This window comes from Hyla sarda, chromosome 13, assembly GCF_029499605.1.
Source record: "Hyla sarda isolate aHylSar1 chromosome 13, aHylSar1.hap1, whole genome shotgun sequence".
In the NCBI taxonomy this organism is placed as follows: domain Eukaryota; kingdom Metazoa; phylum Chordata; class Amphibia; order Anura; family Hylidae; genus Hyla; species Hyla sarda.
This window is the reverse complement of record NC_079201.1, coordinates 33,012,939-33,036,958: the sequence shown is the minus strand read 5'-3', so window position 1 is coordinate 33,036,958 and position 24,020 is coordinate 33,012,939. Positions and strand designations below refer to the sequence as shown.

Sequence of the window (24,020 nt, the reverse complement as noted above, 5' to 3'; positions counted from 1 at the left end):
GGACGTGAACATCGGACAGCCGTCAGCCTATCACCGGCCGCAGCGATGTTCCGGCTTCTTACATGACAGTTCCGAGGTGGAACATCGCTGTGGCCAGTGATAGGCGGACGGCTCTCCGACTTCACGTCCCCAGGAAGGTGGTCCGGACCGACGTGGAAGGTGAGTTAAAGTTTATTTTGTTTACCTTTTGCAGCCCGGGCATAGGGATACAGTATAGAGCAGTGGTCTTCAACCTGCGGACCTCCAGATGTTGTAGTTTTGCAACATCTGGAGGTTGAAGACCATTGGTATAGAGTGTCAGCACCGGCAACCGCAACATACAGGAGGATGAGGAGGGCAGTGCTTGCGGGTGACATATGTGAGTATTTACCCCGATGGGGACAGCGCAGCGGTGGGCTAATAATAAATTGGGGGGGGGGGGGGGGCAGAACAGCGCTCGGGGGTCACATATGATTAGTTTCCCAATGGGGAAGCGCTGGGCTGATAATTCATTCATTCCCGAGGGGGAGGGGCCAAACCGGTATTGCGGTATGGGGAAAAATTCATCTCATGCAGCACAAGAATTTCGGTATTCGGTATGAACCGGTATACCGCCCAGCCCTAATTACAATATAGGAGTACTGCAACATATGAAGTCCCCAACGCCTGTTTCTGTACCATCACAATGATGTATATCATGGAGCCTCATGTTGAGGAAACCATGACATCATCAGGAGTTAATTTTATGATCTAGCCTTATTGTGGTTCAAATTCAATTTCTATGCCATCTGCAGCCACCACAGCTTGGGAGTTTATTGTATAATTTTATAATAAAACAGCAACAAGTAAAAGGCGTTCTTCATGCAGATGTGTCAAAGAGTCTCTCAATCATTTCTCCAACATGTTCCACTGAGTATTTTATATATTTATCTGGGTTCTTTGTGAAATTGACACCAGTGCCATACCTAGAAGAAGAAAAAAAGAAGGAATATTCTAGCCTGGTAACGGTATAATGAATGAATGAACATGGAGGTAGATCATCATAGATCACAACTTACTTGTGTAAGAACGCTCTATACGCTTCCTGCACTATTTTCTTTTGTGACTGTCGGATCCGCTCGCGCTGCTTTTTGTCTGGAATAGCCCATGACTTCTGGATCTTACAGATCTCTTCCAGGCCTTCATTAAAGCCCTAACATTAAAAAGAAAAGATAGGAGTAGATTACATTATGTTGCATTACAAGGTTATCATAGATAACTTGGTATATATATGTCCTGTATACCTTGTTATATAGGTTTTTTTTTATGCACAGATGAAACTGACACAGTTAACTATTTTTAAACCATTAAAATGAAATGGGCCACTGCCAGTATGAGGCATGATACATTGTCATCCTATTTAGACAAGATGCTGAAAAAAAAGACATATGAACATTTAGAAGAATATTAACCCCTTAAGGACCGAACGTTTTTCGTTTTTGCACTTTTGTTTTTTCCTCCTTACCTTTTAAAAATCATAACCCTTTCAATTTTGCACCTAAAAATCCATATGATGGCTTTATTTTTGCAGCACCAATTCTACTATGTAATGACATCAGTGATTTTACCCAAAAATCTACGGCGAAACGGAAAAAAAAATCATTGTGCGACAAAATACAAAAAGAAAAAACACAATTTTGCAACTTTTAGGGGCTTCTGTTTCTACGCAGAAAATTTTTTGGTAAAATTACACCTTCTCTTTATTCTGTAGGTCCATACGATTAAAGTGATACCCTACTTATATAGGTTTGATTTTGTCGTACTTCTGGAAAAAATCATAACTACATGCAGAAAAATGTATATCTTTAAAATTGTCATTTTCTGACCCCTATAACTTTTTTTATTTTTACGCTTACTGGGCGGTATGAGGACTCATTGCGCCGTGATCTGAAGTTTTTAGCGGTATCATTTATGTATTGATCTGACTTTTTGTATTTAGCCATTGTTTCATGATATAAAAAGTGACCAAAAATATGTTATTTTAGACTTTGGAATTTTTATGCGCACACGACATTGACGGGGCGGTTTAATTAACTATATATTTTTATAGTTCGGATATTTACATCATGGCGATACTACATATGTTTATTTTTATTATGGTTTCATATTTTTTATATGGAATGTGGAAAAAGGGGGGTGATTTTAACTTTTAATAAGGAAGGGGTTAATGGGTGTTTTTTTAAACTTTTTATTAAACTTTTTTTTTTTTTGTTACACTTTTAGTCCCCTTAAGGGACTTTTAGGAGGAATCATTAGATTCCTCATACAGATCAATGTAGTTTCATAGAACCACATTGATCTGTGTGCTCTGCGCTCGATTGATAAAGCCTGGTCCTTCCAGGCTTTATCATTGTCAGAGCCGCAGCAGCCACAGGACATGAGGTAAGCCCTCCGGCTACCTCAGCAGTGGATCGTCCCCCCATGATCCATCCCACTGGACCACCAGGGATTATTTAAATGTCCCTTTATACGCCACTGTCAACTTTGACAGTGGCGATCTAAAGGGTTAATAGCCAGCCGGGGCAATCGCCGCATGTCGGCTATTATCGCAGGCCCCCAGCTACAGGAATCAGCTGGGGGGCCGGCTGGTATGACGCGGGCTGGAGTCAGGAGCCCGCGCCATACAACTGTTGCTGTCTCAGGACGAGCCGGCTCGTCCTTAGATGGCAACCGGTTAAACGCAATTTAAGTAGGTTCATCCTTACAGCCGCTAACCCAAATGCAGCTACAGATCTAAACACACTCACTGGCCACTTATAAGGTACATCTTGCTAGTACAGAGTTGGCTCCTTTATTGCCTTCAGAACTGTCTTTATTCTTTGTGGCTTACTTTCTACAAGGTTCTGGACACATTCCTAAGAGGTTTTGGTCCATATGGACATCATTGCATCACACAGTTGCTGCACATTTGTCAGCTGCACATCCATGATGAGAGGCCATTGTCATGTATGAGATTTTGTGACATGGGACATTATCCTGCAGGGATTAGCCATTAGGAGACAGGTCCATTCTGGTCATAAAGGGATGGACATGGTCAGCAACAAATAGTCAGGTAGGCTGTCACATTTAAATGATGCTTAATTGGTACTAAGGGCCCAGAGTGTGCAAAGAAAATGTCCCCTACACTATTACACTACCACCAGCCTGAACTGTTGATACAAGGAAAGATAGATCCATGATTTTATAAATTTTTTTTAACTCCAAATTTTGACCCTGCCATCTGAATGCCCCAGCTGGAATCGAGACTTATCAGACGAGGCAGCGTTCTTCCAGTCTCCCATTGTCCAATTCTGGTGAACCTGTGCAAATTGTAGCCTCAGTTCTCTGTTCTTAGCTCTGAGAAATGGCCCCCGATGTGGTCTTCTGCTGCTGTAGCCCAGAAATCGCAGTAGATCAGCAGTTTCTGAAAAACTTCCGACTAGCCCCTCTGGCACAGACAACCATTCCACTTTCAAAATCACTTAAAGGGGTATTCCGCTGCTCAGCGTTTGGAACGAACTGTTCCGAATGCTGGAGCCGGGAGCTTGTGACGTCAGCCTCGCCCCTCATGACGACTGCCACGCCCCTCCTATAGACTTGCATTGAGGGGGCGGGGCGTTATTGCATGAGGGGCGGGGCTAAGACATCACAAGCTCCCGGCTCCAGCATTCAGAACAGTTTGTTTCAAACGCTGAGCAGTGGAGTACCCCTTTAAATTCCCTTTCTTTCCCATTCTGATGCTCGGTTTGAGCTTCAGCAAGCTGTCTTGACTCCATCTACATGCCTGAATGCATTGGGTTGCTGCTATGTGATTGGCTGGTTAGAATTTTTTCTATACAAGCAATTGATCAGGTGGCCAGTGAGTGTATACTATGAGAAAGCATGCAATGCAATGGTACTTTGCATCTTTACTTTAGTGTGTAGAACTTGGTGACTGTTTATGTATTGCTCCAATGTTTCAAAGGATAAAATAAAAGTTTTGCTAATAATTTTGATTAAAAAAAAAGGTACATTTTGTGTCTACAGCACCTGTGCAGACCTCCCTTTGTCCTGTCCATGGTTATGAACTACAAAGACAAAGCTTGATCAGTCTGCAGACTCAAAACCAAGACTGTTTGCAGCGCAAAAAAACGGATCAATTAGTCCTGCTGCTCTTTATGACAGAGTGATGGGCAAGTTTTCAAGTCGCGGTGGTTATCATGTATAAATAGTACCCCCTACAATACCCAGAATCCCTTTATCTTACCTTAAAGCGTTCTTTTATCATCTGTCGCTCTTTATCTTTCAACTGCGAAAAGCCAAAGTGCACACAATTACGTAAATGCAAGCTTTTACATTAAGACGCAAGGATGTTCTCAAATCACTGAAAATCACCTTGGTTCCCTGGAGCGGTGGCATGTTTTTGTCATTGACGTAGTCAATCACCTTGAGCCAGCTAAAATACAAACAAATAGCATTAATAATGCTCAAAGCAAGCGAGATGTGAGCAGGAGGACACAGTTTGCTGTCATTATGATACACTATTAGTTATTTGCTGCTAATGGATATGTGTTAAAGGCTATGTACAACTCTACAATCAATTTAGCTAATTTTCACCAAAAAAATTAAATATTGTTTGCATGTACAGCTCCTAGGCAGATTTACACGTGTATATGGAAAGAGACAACCCTGCATCATGTACTGTATTACTCCCTACCACCTGCCCCTACGGTTGCCACCTTTCTTGCAAAAAAATACTGGCCATGCTAATTTGCATAATTATATATGCGTTACATCACAGGATACACATATGCGTGGAAAATTGGGTTAGGGTTCGACCGATTATCGGTTTGGCAAATATTATCGGCTGATATTCATGATTTTGGACATTATCGGTATTGGCAATTACCTTGCTGATATGCCGATAATGCCCACTCCGCCTCCCCGGCCAGAGACCACCGCCGCCGCTGCCCCATTGCCTCACCCATCCCCGGGGTCCGCGCTACTTCTGGCTCCTGCAACGTCCTGCAGTGTCCTGCGCGCTGCGCAACGCAATGACGAGTGACGTCCTCAACGCGACATCACCGTCAGTGCGCACAGTGATAGCTCAGGACGCCGCCGGAGCCAGAAGAAGCGCGGACCCCGGGAACAGGTAATTATAAAACCGGGGATTGGGGAGGCAATGGGGCAGCGGCGGTGGTGGTTGGACTAGGGACAGGCAGGGGAAGAGAAGCGGGCGGCGGCGGCTTTTGGCCTCGCAAAAGCCGCTGCAGTTCATTGATTTAAAGCGCCCGCTTTAAATCATTGATCTGCAGCGGTTTCTGCGGGGCCGGGGGGGAAATAGCCGATGACTTATACCGGAATATTGGTATAAGTTATCGGCTATCGGCCTGAAAGGTCACAGATTATCGGTATCGGCCCTAAAAATCGATATCAGTCGATCCCTAAATTGGGTACTATTCTGACCTCTAAAAGTTTTTTCTTTCTCCTTATATGGGCCTGTGTTTTTTGATCAAGTTATCAATCAAATGATTGCATGTAATAGTCCCGTGTGGGGACTCAAAAATAGTGAAAAAAAATAAGAATACAAGAAATGAATCAATGTGTATTAGCTCCTCCCCTAATAACGGTTTTTAAGGTTATAGTGCTGTTAGCATAATGTTAGCAGTAGTAAAATATAACAAAACCTATATAAATTAGGTGTAACTAAGTGATATAATGGAGAGGACTACTAGGATTTCTGTGTTTGTTGGTTGAAAGCACGTGAGGAAAAAAAGTACACATTCTTATTTAGTGTCTTTTAAAGCTATTTTGTGATGACTTAGAGCGCGTTTTGGAGGTGAGAGAGTCTCTTTAAAAGGGGTACTCCGCTGCTCAGCGTTTGGAACAAAATGTTCCGAACGCTTAGAGCCGGGAGCTTGTGAAGCCATAGCCACGTCCCCTCATGACGTCACACCCCACCCCCTCAATGCAAGTCTATGGGAGGGGGCGTGGCAGCCGTCACGCCCCCTCCTATAGACTTGCATTTGGGGGGGCGGGGCGTGACCTCATGAGAGGGCTGGGCTATGACGTCATGAGCTCTCAGGCACCGGCTCTAAGCATTCGGAACATTTTGTTCCAAACGCTGAGCAGCGGAGTACCCCTTTAAATAATTTAAACAAGCAAGTAACTACATGTATAAATCTAATTTTGCTTATGTTCCATGCAGTTTCTATCACTATAGTTTAGATAGGAACATGCTTTGGCATCACAGCTATTGAAGTAATGTTGTGTTGAAGCTAGTTGATAACTGATCCCTAGGACAGGCCATTAATATATGATCGGTGAAGGTCCCCATAGGTATGCATTAGGGGTTTTTAGGCTAGCTGGGGCACAATTTCCCCATCCTTGTTGTACCAGTCACATTGATGCTTATACATCGGTCACCATACAAGGCCTGGTACTGTAGCCTGTCCTGAGTCCAGCTGTATTCAGTTGCACAGTCATTGAACATATGCAGCCATTTTCAAATGCAAATGTGCTTAGTGCAGTTTACAATAAAAATACTTTTATAAGAGGACAAAAACCTTCGTTGGTAGCTCAGGATCTGCTGTTCTATGTGATCACGATACAGACTGTCAGGATCCTTTTGGGTTACAGACACCAACTGCATGAGCTCAGACCTGGAAAAAAAAAAAAAAGAATTCAGAAAAGAATATAACATTTAAATTACAACAAGGTCTTAAAACATCTTTACCATATGGTTTACCTTAAAGGGGTACTCCACCCTTAGATATCTTATCCCCTATCCATCTTATCCCCTATCTTAGGGGATAAGAAGTCTGGTCGTGGGGGTCACCCCCCGCACGATCTCCATGCAGGCTCTCCGGCATTCTGAACATTATGTTCAGAAAACTGGGGAGCCAGCTCAGAGATTGTGGGAGGTCCCAGTGTCCGGACCCCCGCGATCAGACTTCTTATCTCCTATCCTCTAAGTATCTGATTGCAGTGACACATCCCCTCCATGCATTCTCTATGGCAGTGATGGCACTCCTATAGAGAATGCATGGAGGGGGCTTGTCAACCCTGAGCTCAGTGCACAGGGAGATTCTGGAAATTGCGGATCCCCTGCAATCAGAAACTTATTCCCTACCTTGTGGATAGAGGATAAGTTGCCAAACCAGTCAAATGCCAGTTAACTCTTTAAACACACTATAATGACAAAGTGGAAACAGTGTGTTAGAAATCTCGGCTCATTTATTTACATAAGTATTCAGACACTTCACTCAGTATTTAGTTGAAGCCCCTTTGGCAGTGATTCGAGCCTCTGGTTTTCTTGGGGATGATGCATTAGGGATCAACCGATTATCGGTTTGGCCAATATTATCAGCCGATATTCACGATTTTGGACATTATTGGTATCGGCAATTACCTTGCCGATATTCCGATAATGCCCCGTCCCCGCCTCCCGTGCCACAGACCACCGCTGCCGCTGCCCCATTGCCTCCCCCATCCCCAGTTTTATAATTACCTGTTCCCGGGGTCCGCGCTACTTCTGGCTCCTGCGACATCCTGTGGCGTCCTGCACAGCGCAATGACGAGTGACGTCCTCAGCGCGACGTCACCGTCAGTGCGCACAGTGACAGCTCAGGACGGCGCCAAAGCCAGAAGTAGCGCAGACCCAGGGCCCCGGGAACAGGTCATTATAAAACCAGGGATGGGGGGAGGCAATGGGGCAGCGGCGGTGGTGGTTGGACTAGGGAGGACCCCAGGACAGGCAGGGGGAGAGTAGCGGGTGGCGGCGGCGGCAGTCTCTGGCCCCGCAAAAGCCGCTGCAGTTCATTGATTTAAAGCGCCCGCTTTAAATCCTTGATCTGCAGCGGCTTCTGCGGGGCTGGGGGTAAATAGACGATAACTTATACCGGAATATCAGTATAAGTTATCGGATATCGGCCTGAAAGGTCACAGATGATCGTATCGGCCCCAAAAAATCGATATCGGTCGATCCCTAGTTTGCACACCTGGAATTGAGAAATTTCTGACATTATTCTTTGCAGATCCTCTCAAGCTCTGTCAGATTGGTTAGGGGCCATCAGTGGAAGCCATTTTCAGGTCTCTTCAGAGACTGGGTTCATCTCAGGGCTCTGGCTTGGTTCTTTTTCTGATATGCATTGTCAGCTGTGAGTACTTATATACACACAGGGCAGTGTCATTGTCATTTCCAATCCACTGAATTTACCACAGGTGACTCCACCCAAGGTGTAGAGCACTGTTTCCTAACCAGGGTGCCACCAGGTGTTGCAAAACTACAAGCAGCCAAAGGCTTTGCATGCATGCTGGGAGTTGTAGTTTTGCAACATCTGGAGGCACCCTGGTTGGGAAACACTGGAACAGAGACATCTCAGAGATGATCAATAGAAACGGGAGGAGTCAGAGTTAAATTTCAAATGTCATAGCAAAGGGTCTGAATACTTTATGTCCAAGCAAAAGTTTAGATTTTCCTTTAATACATTTGTAAAGTTTCTGTATATACTTTGTACACTATGCATTATAATCCACCTATAAAAAGTAAACACTATAGGACAAGAAATAAAGAAATGTATAAGCTTTATTTGGAGAGTGACATAAAAAGCAGATACATATTTTATTAGTAAGTCAAGAACAAGACAATGTTAAAAACAAGAATCACCACAAGGATAAAAGAGAGCTAAGGACACTGAGGTACAGAGGTAGGTAAAAAATGTATCAGCATATCTGTATGCCCTAGCACAGTGGTCTCCAACCTGCGGACCTCCAAATGTTGCAATACTACAACTCCCAGCATGCCCGGACAGTCGACGGCTGTCCGGGCATGCTGGGAGTTGTAGTTTTGCAACATCTGGAGGTCCGCAGGTTGAAGACCACTGCCCTAGCAAGAAAAAAGAAAAAGTATTTTTTTCACAGTCATGGTATTTCATATTTAGCATGTAAAACAAGTCACTAATATTACCAGTATAACACATCATGGCAAGTTAAAGTGCAAATGCAGAAATATAGTACAAAAATATCAGTGCAATCCTTATGCAAAATAGCAATAAAACTTAAGGGGTTACTCCGGTGGAAAAACACTTTTTTCAAATCAACTGGTGCCAGAAAGTTAAACAGATTTTTCAATTACTTCTATTTAAAAATCTTAATCCTTCCAGTACTTATCAGCTGCTGTATACTACAGAGGAAGTTGTATTTCTTTCTGGAATTCTTTTTCTGTCTGACCACAGTGCTCTCTGCTGACACCTCTGTCTGTATCAGGAACTGAGGTGTCAGCAGAGAGCACTGTGGTCAGACTGGAAAGAAATTCAAAAAGAAAAGAACTAACACTGTAGTATACAGCAGCTGATAAGTACTGGAAGGATTAGGATTTTGAAATATAAGTAATTTATAAATGGAAGGCGCTCACCTAGCCTTTAATACCAAAAACCTGTTTAAACACCTATATCCTAGGTGTTAAATAAATAGTATAAAATATAGAAAAAGAATGACAGTGCTCAAAGTTACATGGATATGATATCTCAAGTATATATTTATTAAAAATGACAATATAAAAGATACATAATAAATATAGCCATCTGAAAAGCCACAGGGCCCTTGTGGCAGACCTCTGACTATAAAAAAATAACGATTACAAGATAAAACAATGATACTGATAATAGAAAATAGGTATAGGATATAGTGCCCTGTGAAATAAAGTGCAAAACAGTAAAAATCCAATAGTTAAAGTTAATAGGGCATTGTGCCAATTAATATTCAGGCTGTAGGCATTTAGAATCTCCACAGATCCTTTCTTCAGCAGCTATAAAATATTGTGGTCCACAATATTTTTTAGCTGCTGAAGAAAGGATTTATGGCGATCCTGAAACGCATCCAGCCTGAATATTAACCCCTTAAGGACCCGGGGTTTTTCCGTTTTTTGCATTTTAGTTTTTTCCTCCTTACCTTTAAAAAATCATAACTCTTTCAATTTTGAACCTAAAAATCCATATTATGGCTTATTTTTTTGCGCCAACAATTCTACTTTGTAATGACGTCAGTCATTTTACCCAAAAATGTACGGCGAAATGGAAAAAAAAAAATCATTGCGAGACAAAATTTTAAAAAAAGGAGATTTTTTTTGCTTACCGTTAAATCTTTCTCGAAGGATCCATTGGGGGACACATACCATGGATATATGCTGCTGTCTCTAGGAGGCTTGACACTATGGCAACAAAAAAGTCGTCTCCTCCCAGCAGGATATACCCGCCTCCAGGCCACTGAGCTAATCAGTTTTAGTCCCAGAGCAAAAGGAGAAGACTGACAGGTCAAAAGAAAAACCATGAACTGTCCGAGAACCAGAAAAACTAACTGAACACAACCTCGGACAGATAACCGAAAAGGAACACCAGAAAAGGGTGGGAGCCGTGTCCCCCAATGGATCCTTCGAGGAAGAGATTTTACGGTAAGCATAAAAAATCTCCTTTTCTCTATCGGCTCCATTGGGGACACAGACCATGGGACATACCAAAGCCATCCCTTGGGTGGGCAGAAAATCAGTCAGGCAGATGGCTGTACCACTACCACCTGCAGCACTTTAAGGCCCAGACTAGCAACAGCCGATGCGAAGGTATGAACCTGGTAGAACCTCGAGAAAGTGTGCAAAGACAACCAGGTAGCCGCTTTAAAGATCTGCGAGGCCGGGGCCTTGTTACGGAGGGCCCAGGATGCCCCAACAGAACGGGTGGAATGAGCCAAAACCCTGAAAGGTGGAATCTTCCCTTTGCAGCGGTAAGCTTCCGAAATAGCAGATTGGATCCACCGAGAAATGGTGGCCTTGGAAGCAGGTTGTCCATTGCGACGACGTTCTGTAAGGACAAAAAGGAATCGCACTGACGAAAGGAAGAGGTAACAGAGAGATAGGTCCTAACCGCCCGCACCACATCCAGTTTGTGGAGTAAACGCTCCCTGGGATGAGAAGGAGCGGGACAAAAGGACGGAAGGACAATGTCCCAATTGAGATGAAAAGCTGAAACAACCTTCGGTAAAAAGGAAGGATCCGGACGGAAAACAACCTTGTCCTGGTGAATCACCAGAAAAAGAGAGCGGCAGGAAAGAGCTGCCAGTTCAGACACTCTCCGAATGGAGGTAATAGCTATAAGGAACGCCACCTTCCAGGAAAGGAGGTGAAGAGGAATATCTCTGAGAGGTTCAAAGGGTGTGCCTTGCAGGGCACCTAGAACCAGGTTTAAGTCTCAAGGGGGAGAAGGGGACCGATAAGGAGAGGCAGCATGCGCCACACCTTGGAGAAAGGTCCAGACATGAGAATTGGATGCCAGAGGACGCTGAAAAGAATGGAAAAGGCCGAAACCTGACCCTTAAGGGAGCTGAGAGCCAGCCCCTGTTCCAACCCGGACTGCAAAAATGAGAGAAGAAGGGGAACGGAGAAAGTAAGTGGTAAATATTTGCAGAAGAGGGCTTGCAAGCGCTGAGCATGGTGCGAATCACCTGCGAAGAGAAACCACAGGCCCTTAAAATCACAGTCTCAACCACCACGCCGTCAAACGCAGCAACTGTAAACTGGGGTGGCAAAGGGGACCCTGTGACAGTAGGTCTGGAAGAAGAGGAATCCATGGACGCCACCACCGAACGGAGAGATTCCATACGGAAATGACGGATTAGAAGATGTTGGTTGAGACACTTGAAATCCAAGATTGGCCGCACAGAACCGCCTTTCTTGGGTACCACGAAAAGATTGGAATAGAAACCCCGAAATCGTTCCCCGGAAGGAACCGGGACAATGACCCACTGGATAAGAAGGGACTGAAGAGCCCCCCGAAATTCCCTCGCTAGTGAAGGAGACCAGGGGGCCCGGGACTGAAAAAAACGATCCCTCGGAAGGGAGGCAAATTCTATCCGGTATCCGTTGGATACCACGTCCCTGACCCAAGAGTCCTGAATGTGCGCGGCCCAGACGTCTCGAAAGAGCAAGAGACGACCTCCCACCCGAGAAAAATCTGCGGGTGGGGGCATCCCTTCATGCAGAAGTTGGTTTGCGGCTTCCCGATTTGGCCGCCAAGCGGCCATAACGGTTGTCCGAATTCCAAGAGGTGCGCGCCCGGAAGGTAGGAACCTTTATGTCCCGCGAAGGCGCCTGCCCAGACCCTTTATTGGGACCGAAAGTCTGAAAGGACCGGAAGGAAGAGGACTTCCTACGGGAAGAAGTGCTAGCCTTGTTTTGGGGCAGTAAATAACTCTTGCCACCCGTCGCCTCTGAGATAATCTAATCAAGGCGCTTGCAAAAAAGCCGGGAATCGGTAAATGGGATTTCAGTGAGAGATTTCTTGAAGGCGGCATCCGCGTTCCATGCCTTAAGCCATATGGAGCGAAAAAGGGTTACCAGGTTCCCAGTGGCAGATGCAGCACAGCGTGCTGACTGCATGGAAGCAGAACACAAAAAGTCTCCGGCTTTAGAACATTGAAGAGCTAGAGCCGACAATTCCTCCGGAGGGGATCCTGAAAGAATACCCTGACGGAGTTGGGAATACCAAACCGAAAGGGCCTTCGACACCCAGGCAGAAGCGAAGGCAGGAAGCAGGGAGGAACCCGCTGCTGCGAAAGCATACTTTGCTGAGGTCTCTACCTTCTTGTCTGCCGGATCCTTGAAGGCAGCCGCCAGCGGCAGCGTAGTAGCCTTAGAGAGGCGGGAAACCGGTGAATCCACCAATGGGGGGGGGGGATGGGGAGTCCACTTAGAGATGAGGTCCTTGGCGCATGGATATCATGCTTGAACTTTCTTCGATCCATGAAACTTCCGGTCAGGATGCCTTGAGGCCGATTCCAGAATGGCGTCAAATTCAGCGTGAGAGCTGAACACCTTGGGTGCCGGTCAGGCACAATGAAAGGAAACTTCTGGAGCAACTTCCAAAGTTTCTGGGTCCTCTAGATGAAAGGAGTCTCTTATGGCTGAAACCAATGAGTTCAACGTGTCCACTGTGTCCGATCGGTCCTCTGAGTCAGATGCCGAATCTGAAATTTCGTCCGTAAGTTCTCCAGGAGAGTGTGAACGATTGGAGGCAGCCCTGGAGGAGGGAGACTCCGACCGGGTGCGCGGCTCTTGAGAGCCAGAGCGGCGACCACGGGAACGTCTTCTGGAGGAACGTCGTTTGTGGCCAGAAGGAGCGGCGAGGCGAGACCTACGAGGGGATCGCCCATGTCTACCAGAAGACCCAGGGGATGAGTCAGAGGAGACACCTCTAGAACGCTTGTGAGAGCGTGAAGCATAGGGAGAGGGTCCCTCTAGAGGGTCGGTGCAAGGTGGACCTCTCCAAGGCAGTCACCACAGAACAGGAGACCTGAACCAAGTCTGATATGGACTGGGAGAGGGAAGAAACCCAGGCTGGAGGGGCGGCCAAACCCACTGGGTCTGCTAAAGCATCCACGGCAGAAATAGCAGGGGGGTCTGGGGGAGCAGTGGAGCAGGCAGAACAAGTGGGTTCAGCAGAACCTGGCATTTTTTTAATAGTAATAAATACTCCAGTTAACTATTTAGAGGGCGGAACAGTTCTGGGAACCAGGGCTGTGGAGTCGGAGTCGGACAAAATTTTGGGTACCTGGAGTCGGAGTCGTCAAACAATGCACCGATTCCGACTACGACTCCTACTAAATTTAGATTGGAATTAAAAAAAAAAAAAAAAAGCAAGTTTCAATGTCCCAATTCACAAAAAAAGTTATAATTAATGAATTCTCTACTATAAGAATAAAGATCAATGCATGCAGTGCCTCATGTAACCGCAAAACGAACACGTTAAGTGACTGTGAAGAAGCATGCTTTTCATGTGCTTTACTATTTGGCACACAACGCACAATTAGGAGTGGCAATACTTATACTTTCCATAGTGTTGTGTCCTGCTGTTACAGGGAACCCATGGGTAACCTAGCCTCTCACTGATAAGGGATAAAGGAAATATGTTTTTTGCAGGACTAGAGACACTTGCATAAGTGAAGGGAATGGAGGGTCAATAGTTCAAGACTGAAGCTGTAAACCATTGGAAAAACTGCTGCCATTCAGCTAAGGCTATAAAAACTTGTAAACTCGATTGTTAGCTTAAAGGGGTACTCCGCCCCCAGACATCACGAGGGGCGGAGCCGTGATGTAGCGATGCTCCGGCCCCTGTATCGCCCGTCATTACGCACAGAGTGAACTCGCTCTGTGCAGTAATGATAGCGCGGTGCCGCATTGCCGATCCCAGGGGTCCACAGCAGCGGGACCCCGGCGATCTGACATCTTATTCCCTATCCTTTGGATAGGGGATAAGATGTCTAGGGGCGGAGTACCGCTTTAAACTTGACTATGGGATTCTACTAGGGAAATCATGTTTTATAATAAATGCCCCTTCCTGGATCCTCCCACTGCCCTATCTTCAGCAGCAGATCAGCACACAAACTGTTCAATACAGTAGACTGTTAGCTTCCCAGCCAGTAGTCCTGTGGTAATGACATGTATGTTGCCTTTCTTTCCTTCAAGGAATGTATAAAATACATTCACATATTAATACAGAGGAGTCGGAGTTGGGAGGTCGGAGTCGGAAGCACTGAAAACTCCGAAGTCAGAGTTGGAGTCGGAACATTTACCTACCTACTCCACAGCCCTGCTGGGAACGGACACAGTAAAAAATGAACAATCTCACCCAAGCCTGTGTCCCCAGGGCAGCTGCTGTGAGGAGAACTCCGCTTAAAGTCAGTCAGAGAAAGAGAGGGAGAGAGAGACGCCATAATACAGGGCCGTGCCAGGTGCAAGGGCTCAGCTGATTGGCCCTTGCAGCTCCCATGCGCACGTACAGCGCCGATTGGTGGCCAGTTCACGCCCCTGTAGAAGCTCCGGCGGCCTGGGTGGGCGGAGCTAATGTACCCCGGCCGCCGAAGAAACACATGAAGTAATAATGGCGCCCGCTTCCGGCCCTGAGCGCACAAGTGAAGGCATATGCGAACTGGGGGAGGGGGGGAAACGGAGCGAGCGAGGGCGCCGCCGGCAGACGCAGCTGCCGAAACGAAGTAAAATGAAAGAAAAACAAGCGCAATGCGCTCGTAGAGAAAAGTGCTGTGCATTATAACTGTGCCCCACAGAACACTGCCTGCTCAGAAAAAAACTGCTCCCCATAAAATAATAAAGGTGTCCCCCTGCAGGGAAGAAGAGGGAAAAACCTCATGGCCAGCCCCATCCCCACACTGCCCGATTATGAGCTAGTGGTCCCAAAACTGGGGGTCTCCAGATGTTGCAAGTCCGTACCTAAGGGAGAAGGGAAAAAAATACTTACCTTAGCCTGAAGAACTTACTTATAGAAGTCTTTAGAATGTAGTCTTCCCTAACTAGGGAAAATAAAAGACCTGGTCTGGGGAGAACCCCAGACCAGGTCTATCTCCTTAGACACTAAGCTAAAACTGATTAGCTCAGTGGCCTGGAGGTGGGTATATCCTGCTGGGAGGAGCCGACTTTTTTGTTGCCATAGTGTCAAGCCTCCTAGAGACAGCAGCATATACCCATGGTCTGTGTCCCCCAATGGAGCCGATAGAGAAAACACACCATTTTGTAACTTTTGGGGGCTTCCATTTCTACACAGTACATTTTTCAGCAAACATGACACCTTCTCTTTATTCTGTAGGTCCATACGATTAAAATGATACCCTAATTATATAGGTTTGATTTTGTCGCACTTCTGGAAAAAATCATAACTACATGCAGGAAAATTTATACGTTTAAAATTGTCATCTCTTGACCCCTATAACTTTTTTATTTTCCCATGTATGGGGCGGTATGAGGGCTCATTTTTAGCAACGTGATCTGAATTTTTTAGCGGTACCATTTTTGTATTGATAGGACTTATTGATTTTTTCATGATATAAAAAGTGACGAAAAATGCACTATTTTGGACTTTGGAATTTTTTGCTCGTACGCCATTGACCGTGCAGTTTAACCCTTTCTCGACCCATGACATACATGTACGTCATTGGTCAGCTCCCATTCTATAACGTGGGGCCGGGCCCCATGGCTAATAGCGCGCGGCAGTGATCACGGTGCCGCGCACTATTAACCCTTTAGACGCGGCGTTCAAAGTTGAATGCCGCGTCTAAAGTGAAAGTAAACTAATGCCGGTTAGCTCAGGGAGCTGTTTGGGATCGCCGCAGCGAAATCGCGGCATTCCAAACAGCTTACATGACAGCAGGAGGATCCCTACCTGCCTCCATGCTGTCCGATCGCCGAATGACTGCTTAGTGCCAGAGATCCAGGCATGAGCAGTCCAGCGGCAGAATCATCGATCAGTGGTTTCCTATGAGAAACCAATGACCAATGTAAAAGATCAGTGTGTGCAGTGTTTTAGGTCCTTATGGGAGCTATAACATTGCAACAAAAAGTGAAAAAAAAAAGCTAATAAAGATCATTTAACCCCTTCCCTAATAAAAGTTTGAATCATCCCCCTTTTCGCATAAAAAAAAAAAAAAACTGTGTAATTAAAAATAAATATATATATTGCGTGCAGAAATGTCAGAATTATAAAAATATATAGTTAATTAAACCGCACGGTCAATGGCGTATGCGCAAAAAAATTCCAAAGTCCAAAATAGCGTATTTTTGGTCACTTGTTATTTCATGAAAAGATTAATAAAAAGCGATCAAAAAGTCCTATCATTACAAAAATGGTACCACTAAAAACTTCAGATCACGACCCTCATGCTGCCACATACGGCGAAAAATAAAAAAGTTATAGGGGTCAGAGGATGACAATTTTAACCTCTTCAGGACATAGGGCGTATGGATACGCCCTGCATCCCGAGTCCTTAAGGACCGAGGGCGTATCCATATGCCCGTGGGAATTCCGGTCCCCACCGCTAGCCGGTTGGGGACCGGAGCCGGATGCCTGCTGAAATCGTTCAGCAGGCATCCCGGCATATCGCCCAGGGGGGTCATTATGCCCCCCCCATGTCGGCGATCGCCGCAGATCGCTGGACAATTCAGTCCAGCGATCTGCGGCGATTCCGGGTCAATCGGGTCTCCAGTGACCCGGTGACCCGGAATAATTGGCTGATCGGGGCCGAGGTGGCACTGGTGCCACCTCACGATCGCCCTGATTTGTCGGCCGGATTACCGGCCGACCAATCAGGGCGCCTGCTGCGGGTGTCACTCCTGCACCCGCTCCGCCCCTCTTCCAGAGGACGTGAGCGTGTGCGGGACGTGCACCCCGGGTGCTGGGGACCCCAATCCCCGGTGTTAATGTTGGGATCGGGGCCCCAGGAGCAGCGGTGGCGACGACGAGGGACTGACCTCATGCGGCTTGCTGGGAGCTGTAGTTATGCAACAGCAGGAGGCAGACCACCACAACTCCCAGCATTGCCTTATGGGCATGCTGGGACTTATGGTTTTGCAACAGCTGGAGGCACATTTTTTCTATGGAAAAGTGTACCTTCAGCTGTTGTATAACTACAACTCCCAGCTTGCACAAACAGCTAAAGTGCATGCTGGGAGTTGTAGTGGTGCATCTGCTGGTTGCATAACTACAACTCCCAGCATGCCCGTTGGCTGTCGGTGACTGCTGAGAGTTGTAGTTTTGCAACAGCTGAAGGCACACTGGTTGTGAAACTCAGAGTTTTTTTTTACCTAACTCAGTGTTTCACGACCGGTGTGCCTCCAGCTGTTGCAAACTACAACTCTCAGCAGTCAATGTACACCATGCACCGTACATGCTGGGAGTTGTAGTTTTGCAACAGCTGGAGGCACATTGGTTGTGAAACACTGAGTTAGGTCACAAACTCAGTGATACATAACCAGTGTGCCTACAGTTGTTGCAAAACTACAACTCTCAGCAGTCACCGACAGCCAACGGGCATGCTGGGAGTTGTAGTTATGCAACAGCTGGATGTCCCCCCCAATGTGAATGTACAGGGTACACTCACATGGGCGGAGGATTACAGTAAGTATCTGGCTGCAAGTTTGAGCTGCAGCAAATTTTCTGCTGCAGCTCAAACTGCCAGCGAGAAACTACTGTGAACCCCCGCCCGTGCGACTGTACCTTAAAAACACTACACTACCACAAAATAAAATAAAAAGTAAAAAACACTACATATACACATACCCCTACACAGCCCCCCTCCCCTCCCCAATAAAAATGAAAAACGTCTGGTACGCCACTGTTTCCAGAACGGAGCCTCCAGCTGTTGCAAAACAACAACTCCCAGTATTGTCGGACAGCCGTTGACTGTCCAGGCATGCTGGGAGTTGTGCAACAGCTGGAGGCACCCTGTTTGGGAATCACTGGCGTAGAATACCCCTATGTCCACCCCTATGCGAGTCCCAAATTTAGGCCTCAAATGCGCATGGCGCTCACACTTTGGAGCCCTGTCGTATTTCAAGGCAACAGTTTAGGGTCACATATGGGGTATCGCCGTACTCGGGAGAAATTGTGTTACAAATTTTGGTGTGTATTTTCTGCTTTTACCCTTTTTAGAAATGTTAAATTTTTGGGAAAACAAGCATTTTAGGCAAAAAAAATTTTTTTTTTTACATATGCAAAAGTCGTGAAACACCTGTGGGGTATAAAGGTTCACTTAACCCCTTGTTTCCTTCCCCGAGGGGTCTAGTTTCCAAAATGGTATGCCATGTGGGTGGTTTTTTGCTGTCCTGGTACCAAAGGGGCTTCCTAAATGCAGCATGCCCCCAGAGCAAAATTTGCTTTCAAAAAGCCAAATGTGACTCCTTCTCTTCCGAGACCTGTAGTGCGCCAGCAGAGCACTTTTCACCCCCATATGGGGTGTTTTCTGAATCGGGAGAAATTGGGCTTCAAATTTTTAGGGGTATTTTCTGCTATTACCCTTTTTAAAAATTTTAAATTTGGGGGGAAACAAGCATTTTAGGTAAAAATTATAATGTTTTTTTTACATTTGCAAAAGTCGTGAAACACCTGTGGGGTATTAAGGTTCACTTTATCCCATGTTACATTCCCAGAGGGGTCTAGTTTCCAAAATGGTATGCCATGTGTTTTTTTTTTTGCTGTTCTGGCACCATAAGGGCTTCTTAAATGCAACATGCCCCCCAAAAATCATTTCAGAAAAACGTACTCTCCAAAATCCCCTTGTCGCTCCTTCCCTTCTGAGCCCTCTACTGCGCCCGCCGAACACTTTACATAGACATATGAGGTATGTGCTTACTCGAGAGAAATTGGGCTGCAAATACAAGTAAAAATTTTGTCCTTTTACCCCTTGTAAAAATTAAAAAATTGGGTCTACAAGAACATGTGAGTGTAAAAAATGAAGATTGTGAATTTTCTCCTTCACTTTGCTGCTATTCGTAAGAAACACCTAAAGGGTTAAAACGCTGACTGCATGTCATTTTGAATACTTTGGGGGTGTAGTTTTTATAATGGGGTCATTTATGGGGTATTTCTAATATGAAGACCCTTCAAATCCACTTCAAACCTGAACTGGTCCCTGAAAAATACTGAGTTTGAAAATTTTGTGAAAAATCGGAAAATTGCTGCTGACCGTTGAAGCCCTCTGGTGTCTTCCAAAAGTAAAAACACGTCAATTTTATGATGCAAACATAAAGTAGACATACTGTATATGTGAACAAAAAAAATGTATTCGTAATATCCATTTTCCTTACAAGCAGAGAGCTTCAAAGTTCGAAAAATGCTAAATTTTCAAATTTTTCATCAAATTTACGGATTTTTCACCAAGAAAGGATGCAAGTATCGACAAAAATTTACCTCTATGTTAAAGTAGAATATGTCACGAAAAAACAATCTCGGAATCAGAATGATAACTAAAAGCATTCCAGAGTTATTAATGTTTAAAGTGACAGTGGTCAGATGTGCAAAAAACGCTCCGGTCCTTAAGGCCAAAATGGGCTCCGTCCTGAAGGGGTTAAACGTATAAATTTTCCTGCATGTAGTTATGATTTTGTCTAAAAGTACGACAAATTCAAACCTATATAAGTAGGGTATCATTTTAACCGTATGGACCTACAGAATAAAGATAAGGTGTCATTTTTACCGAAAAATGTACTGTGTAGAAACGGAAGCTCCCAAAAGTAAAAAAAATTAGTTTTTTCTTACATTTTGTCGCACAATGAATTTTTTTTGTTTATTTTTATTTACACTGTTTTTTTTAAATGGGAAAAGGGGGGTGATTCAAACTTTTATTAGGGGAGGGGTTAAATGATCTTTATTAACTTTCCATAGGGGGCTATAACACTGCACACACTGATCTTTTACATTGATCACTGGTTTCTCATAGGAAACCACTGATCGATGATTCTGTCGCTTGACTGCTCATGCCTGGATCTCAGGAGGCAGGTAGGGACCCTCCGGCTGTCCTGTAAGCTGCTCGGGATGCCGCGATTTCGCCGCGGCAATCCCGAACAGCTCCCTGAGCAAACCGGCATTGTTTTACTTTCAACTTTGAACACAGCATCTAAAAGGGTAATAGCGCACGGCACCGCAATCAATGCCGTGGCCCCCGTTATAGAACGGGAGCGGACTCATGATGTACTGGTACGTCATGGGTCCTTAAGGGGTTAATCATATTTCATCATTGCCCAGTGCTGCTGCCCAGCATACTGCTACAGGTGCCTTGGACAGATTGTGTCCTGTCAATCAAGCACCCCTCACGCTCCAAGATACGAGGGCGCCGGAGCTACATATACCTGCCGCAGAGCAGAGGTCCACACGTCTCCGAGGATCATACAGCTGACAGTACCTGCACGCTGCTACAGAAGATCAGTGCCGGCAAGATACAACTTACACAGCCCATAACATCGGAGTTGCGCAGTCTACACCAGGAGCTGCAGGATCACACCGCATCGATCTACACTCCCGTCTCCCGTGATCGGTGGGATAGGCGAGAGGTGCACAGCACCACCGCATTATATACTGTGACAATATTTCTAACTTTCTGAGTATTACTACAATTGCCAGAGCAAGCGCATTATCGAATTCCTTGCTGGAATTATCGCTATTCATGTTGCGAGGACATTAGAATGTATAATCACCTGCAAGTATAAAACATTTATGTGCACGGACTACAAGTGGCACAATGCCCTATTAACTTTAACTATTGGACTTTTACTGTTTTGCACTTGACTTCAGCAGCAGTTCCCAGGGCACTATATCCTATACCTATATTCTATTATCAGTATCATTATTACACATTGTAAGCGTTATTTTTATTGCCAGAGGTCAGCCACAAGGGCCCTGTGGCTTTTCAGACGGCTTTATTTTTTATGCATTTTTATGCATCTTTTATATTGTCATTTTCAATAAATATATACTTGAGATATTATATCCATGTAAGTTTGAGCACAGTCATTCTTTTTCTATAATTTACAAATCTGTTAAACTGTCTGGCACCAGTTGATTTGAAAAAACATTTTTTCCCACCGGAGTACCCTTTTAAAGGAGATCTGCAGCCATAGGCACTTATCACCTATCTACAGGACAGGGTAAAAGTGTCTGATCTTGGGGGTCCCAGCGTTCTGATGCAGCTCCACCGTGCAGGAGGTTTATCGGCCGCAGTATGACGCCGCGGCCGACATGCCCCTAAAAGTATCTATAGGAGAGGCGCAGATGCAGCGTTCGTACATCCCCGTCTCTCACATAAAGCTGTAAGGAGGGGGCGTGTCGTCGACCTCAGTGAGGTCGGGAACACGCGCATTAGCTGCAGTAATGTCAGGTCCCAGTATGGGAGATCAAGGGGGGTCCTACAGATAGTGGATAAGTGTCTAAGACTGTAGTACTCCTTTAAACAGTGTACATACAGCGTGAAACCTAACCTCAGACCTCAAAGCCCCACAACACCTGAAGCGTTTTGCAAACTTGCTTTGTCGAAGGCTGGTGGGTAACTGAGCTGAGGGCGTTTAAATATACAAAAGAACCAAAAAAAATTACACTATCATACCTGTATGGAATCATTTCATTATGTGATGTGCGGCATCATTGTATATACCAGCGTGAACCTGGCCAGAAGCCTGGTTGAAAGCCAGAAATTACGTTGCGCTACCAAAAGGCGCTAGAGGGAAAGTGCTCAATTCTTGTCCTAGAGTGTTTACTTTTTCTAGGTGGTTTATACGTGTTTTTCAGAAACTGGACTGTAGTCATATAAACGCAGAAATGTTTGCTTAATTTTTTTCGGTTATATTTGTCATTAAAAGGTAAATTTCTGAAAAAGTACACTAAAAGATGTATTTCAAATCCCCATGTTTATACAATATATTTTCTCCTTACTTTTCCAGTGACTTGAGTATATAGTTATAATTGTTGTGCAGAAATATAGCACCCAGAGCCAGGTCTTCATACATCTTCGATTTAGACAGGAGCTTTAGATGTAAGTTTCCAAGGACTTTACCTGGGAGAGAGGAAAGCAAGGTACAATGCATTTGACAATAAGTCATTTTACTAAGAGAATCCAACATGGACAGCTTTATAAATAGCCACCACTCCCCCCAATCTACCCTAACACATATTTCCATCTTCCTGGGAGAGCTCATTCACATCCACTTTCTTAGGAAGCACTGCATGTAAGGGAATGTTTGCGATGGATAATAATGCCAGAAATTTGAGGCTTTCAAGCGTTAGGAAAAAATGCAGATATGTCAAAGGTCAGTGTCTTAGTGCCAAGACCCTCACAGATTGCTACACAGAGCCGTGTGAAGCACATTACTCGGCTCGGTGTTTAATCATTACTTCGCAGATGACAGGCTCCGCAGACTATAATAGAGCCTGTCTTCTGCAATAAGCACTACACAGCTATGAAGATGACACGGATGTGAAGAGCCCTATTGGGCTACAAAGGGCACAACTCTGCTACAAAGGGCACAACTCTGCTACAAAGGGCACAACTCTGCTACAAAGGGCACAACTCTGCTACAAAGGGCACAACTCTGCTACAAAGGGCACAACTCTGCTACAAAGGGCACAACTCTGCTACAAAGGGCACAACTCTGCTACAAAGGGCACAACTCTGCTACAAAGGGCACAACTCTGCTACAAAGGGCACAACTCTGCTACAAAGGGCACAACTCTGCTACAAAGGGCACAACTCTGCTACAAAGGGCACAACTCTGCTACAAAGGGCACAACTCTGCTACAAAGGGCACAACTCTGCTACAAAGGGCACAACTCTGCTACAAAGGGCACAACTCTGCTACAAAGGGCACAACTCTGCTACAAAGGGCACAACTCTGCTACAAAGGGCACAACTCTGCTACAAAGGGCACAACTCTGCTACAAAGAGCACAACTCTGCAACAAAGAGCACAACTCTGCAACAAAGAGCACAACTCTGCAACAAAGAGCACAACTCTGCTACAAAGAGCACAACTCTGCTACAAAGAGCACAACTCTGCTACAAAGAGCACAACTCTGCTACAAAGAGCACAACTCTGCTACAAAGAGCACAACTCTGCTACAAAGAGCACAACTCTGCTACAAAGAGCACAACTCTGCTACAAAGAGCACAACTCTGCTACAAAGAGCACAACTCTGCTACAAAGAGCACAACTCTGCTACAAAGAGCACAACTCTGCTACAAAGAGCACAACTCTGCTACAAAGAGCACAACTCTGCTACAAAGAGCACAACTCTGCTACAAAGAGCACAACTCTGCTACAAAGAGCACAACTCGGCTACAAAGAGCACTACTCGGCTACAAAGAGCACTACTCGGCTACGAAGAGCACTACTCGGCTACGAAGAGCACTACTCGGCTACGAAGAGCACTACTCGGCTACGAAGAGCACTACTCGGAAATGAAGAACATTACCGGCTATGAAGAACACTACTCGGCTATGAAGAACACTACTCGGCTATGAAGAACACTACTCGGCTATGAAGAACACTACTCGGCTATGAAGAACACTACTCGGCTATGAAGAACACTACTCGGCTATGAAGAACACTACTCGGCTATGAAGAACACTACTCGCTATGAAGAACATTACTCGGCTATGAAGAACACTACTCGGCTATGAAGAACACTACTCGGCAATGAAGAACATTACTCGCTATGAAGATCA

At 45.2% G+C, this 24,020-nt stretch overlaps 1 protein-coding gene across 6 annotated transcripts in view; it reads right to left on the bottom strand.

The window, feature by feature from the left end:
- Nucleotides 1–768: 768 nt before the first annotated feature.
- The window catches only part of EXOC7 (exocyst complex component 7), a 59,058-nt gene continuing 35,806 nt past the window's right edge, over nucleotides 769–24,020 (bottom strand). For all 6 annotated transcript variants that reach the window (XM_056549568.1, XM_056549563.1, XM_056549565.1 and 3 more), the window contains 6 exons: nucleotides 22,233–22,353; nucleotides 6,543–6,638; nucleotides 4,372–4,432; nucleotides 4,244–4,285; nucleotides 1,038–1,171; nucleotides 769–944 (listed from right to left, as the gene is read on the bottom strand). In XM_056549568.1, coding sequence (XP_056405543.1) covers nucleotides 839–944; nucleotides 1,038–1,171; nucleotides 4,244–4,285; nucleotides 4,372–4,432; nucleotides 6,543–6,638; nucleotides 22,233–22,353 — 560 coding nt within the window. In that variant the 3' untranslated portion in view covers nucleotides 769–838. The remainder of the gene's footprint in view (nucleotides 945–1,037; nucleotides 1,172–4,243; nucleotides 4,286–4,371; nucleotides 4,433–6,542; nucleotides 6,639–22,232; nucleotides 22,354–24,020) is intronic.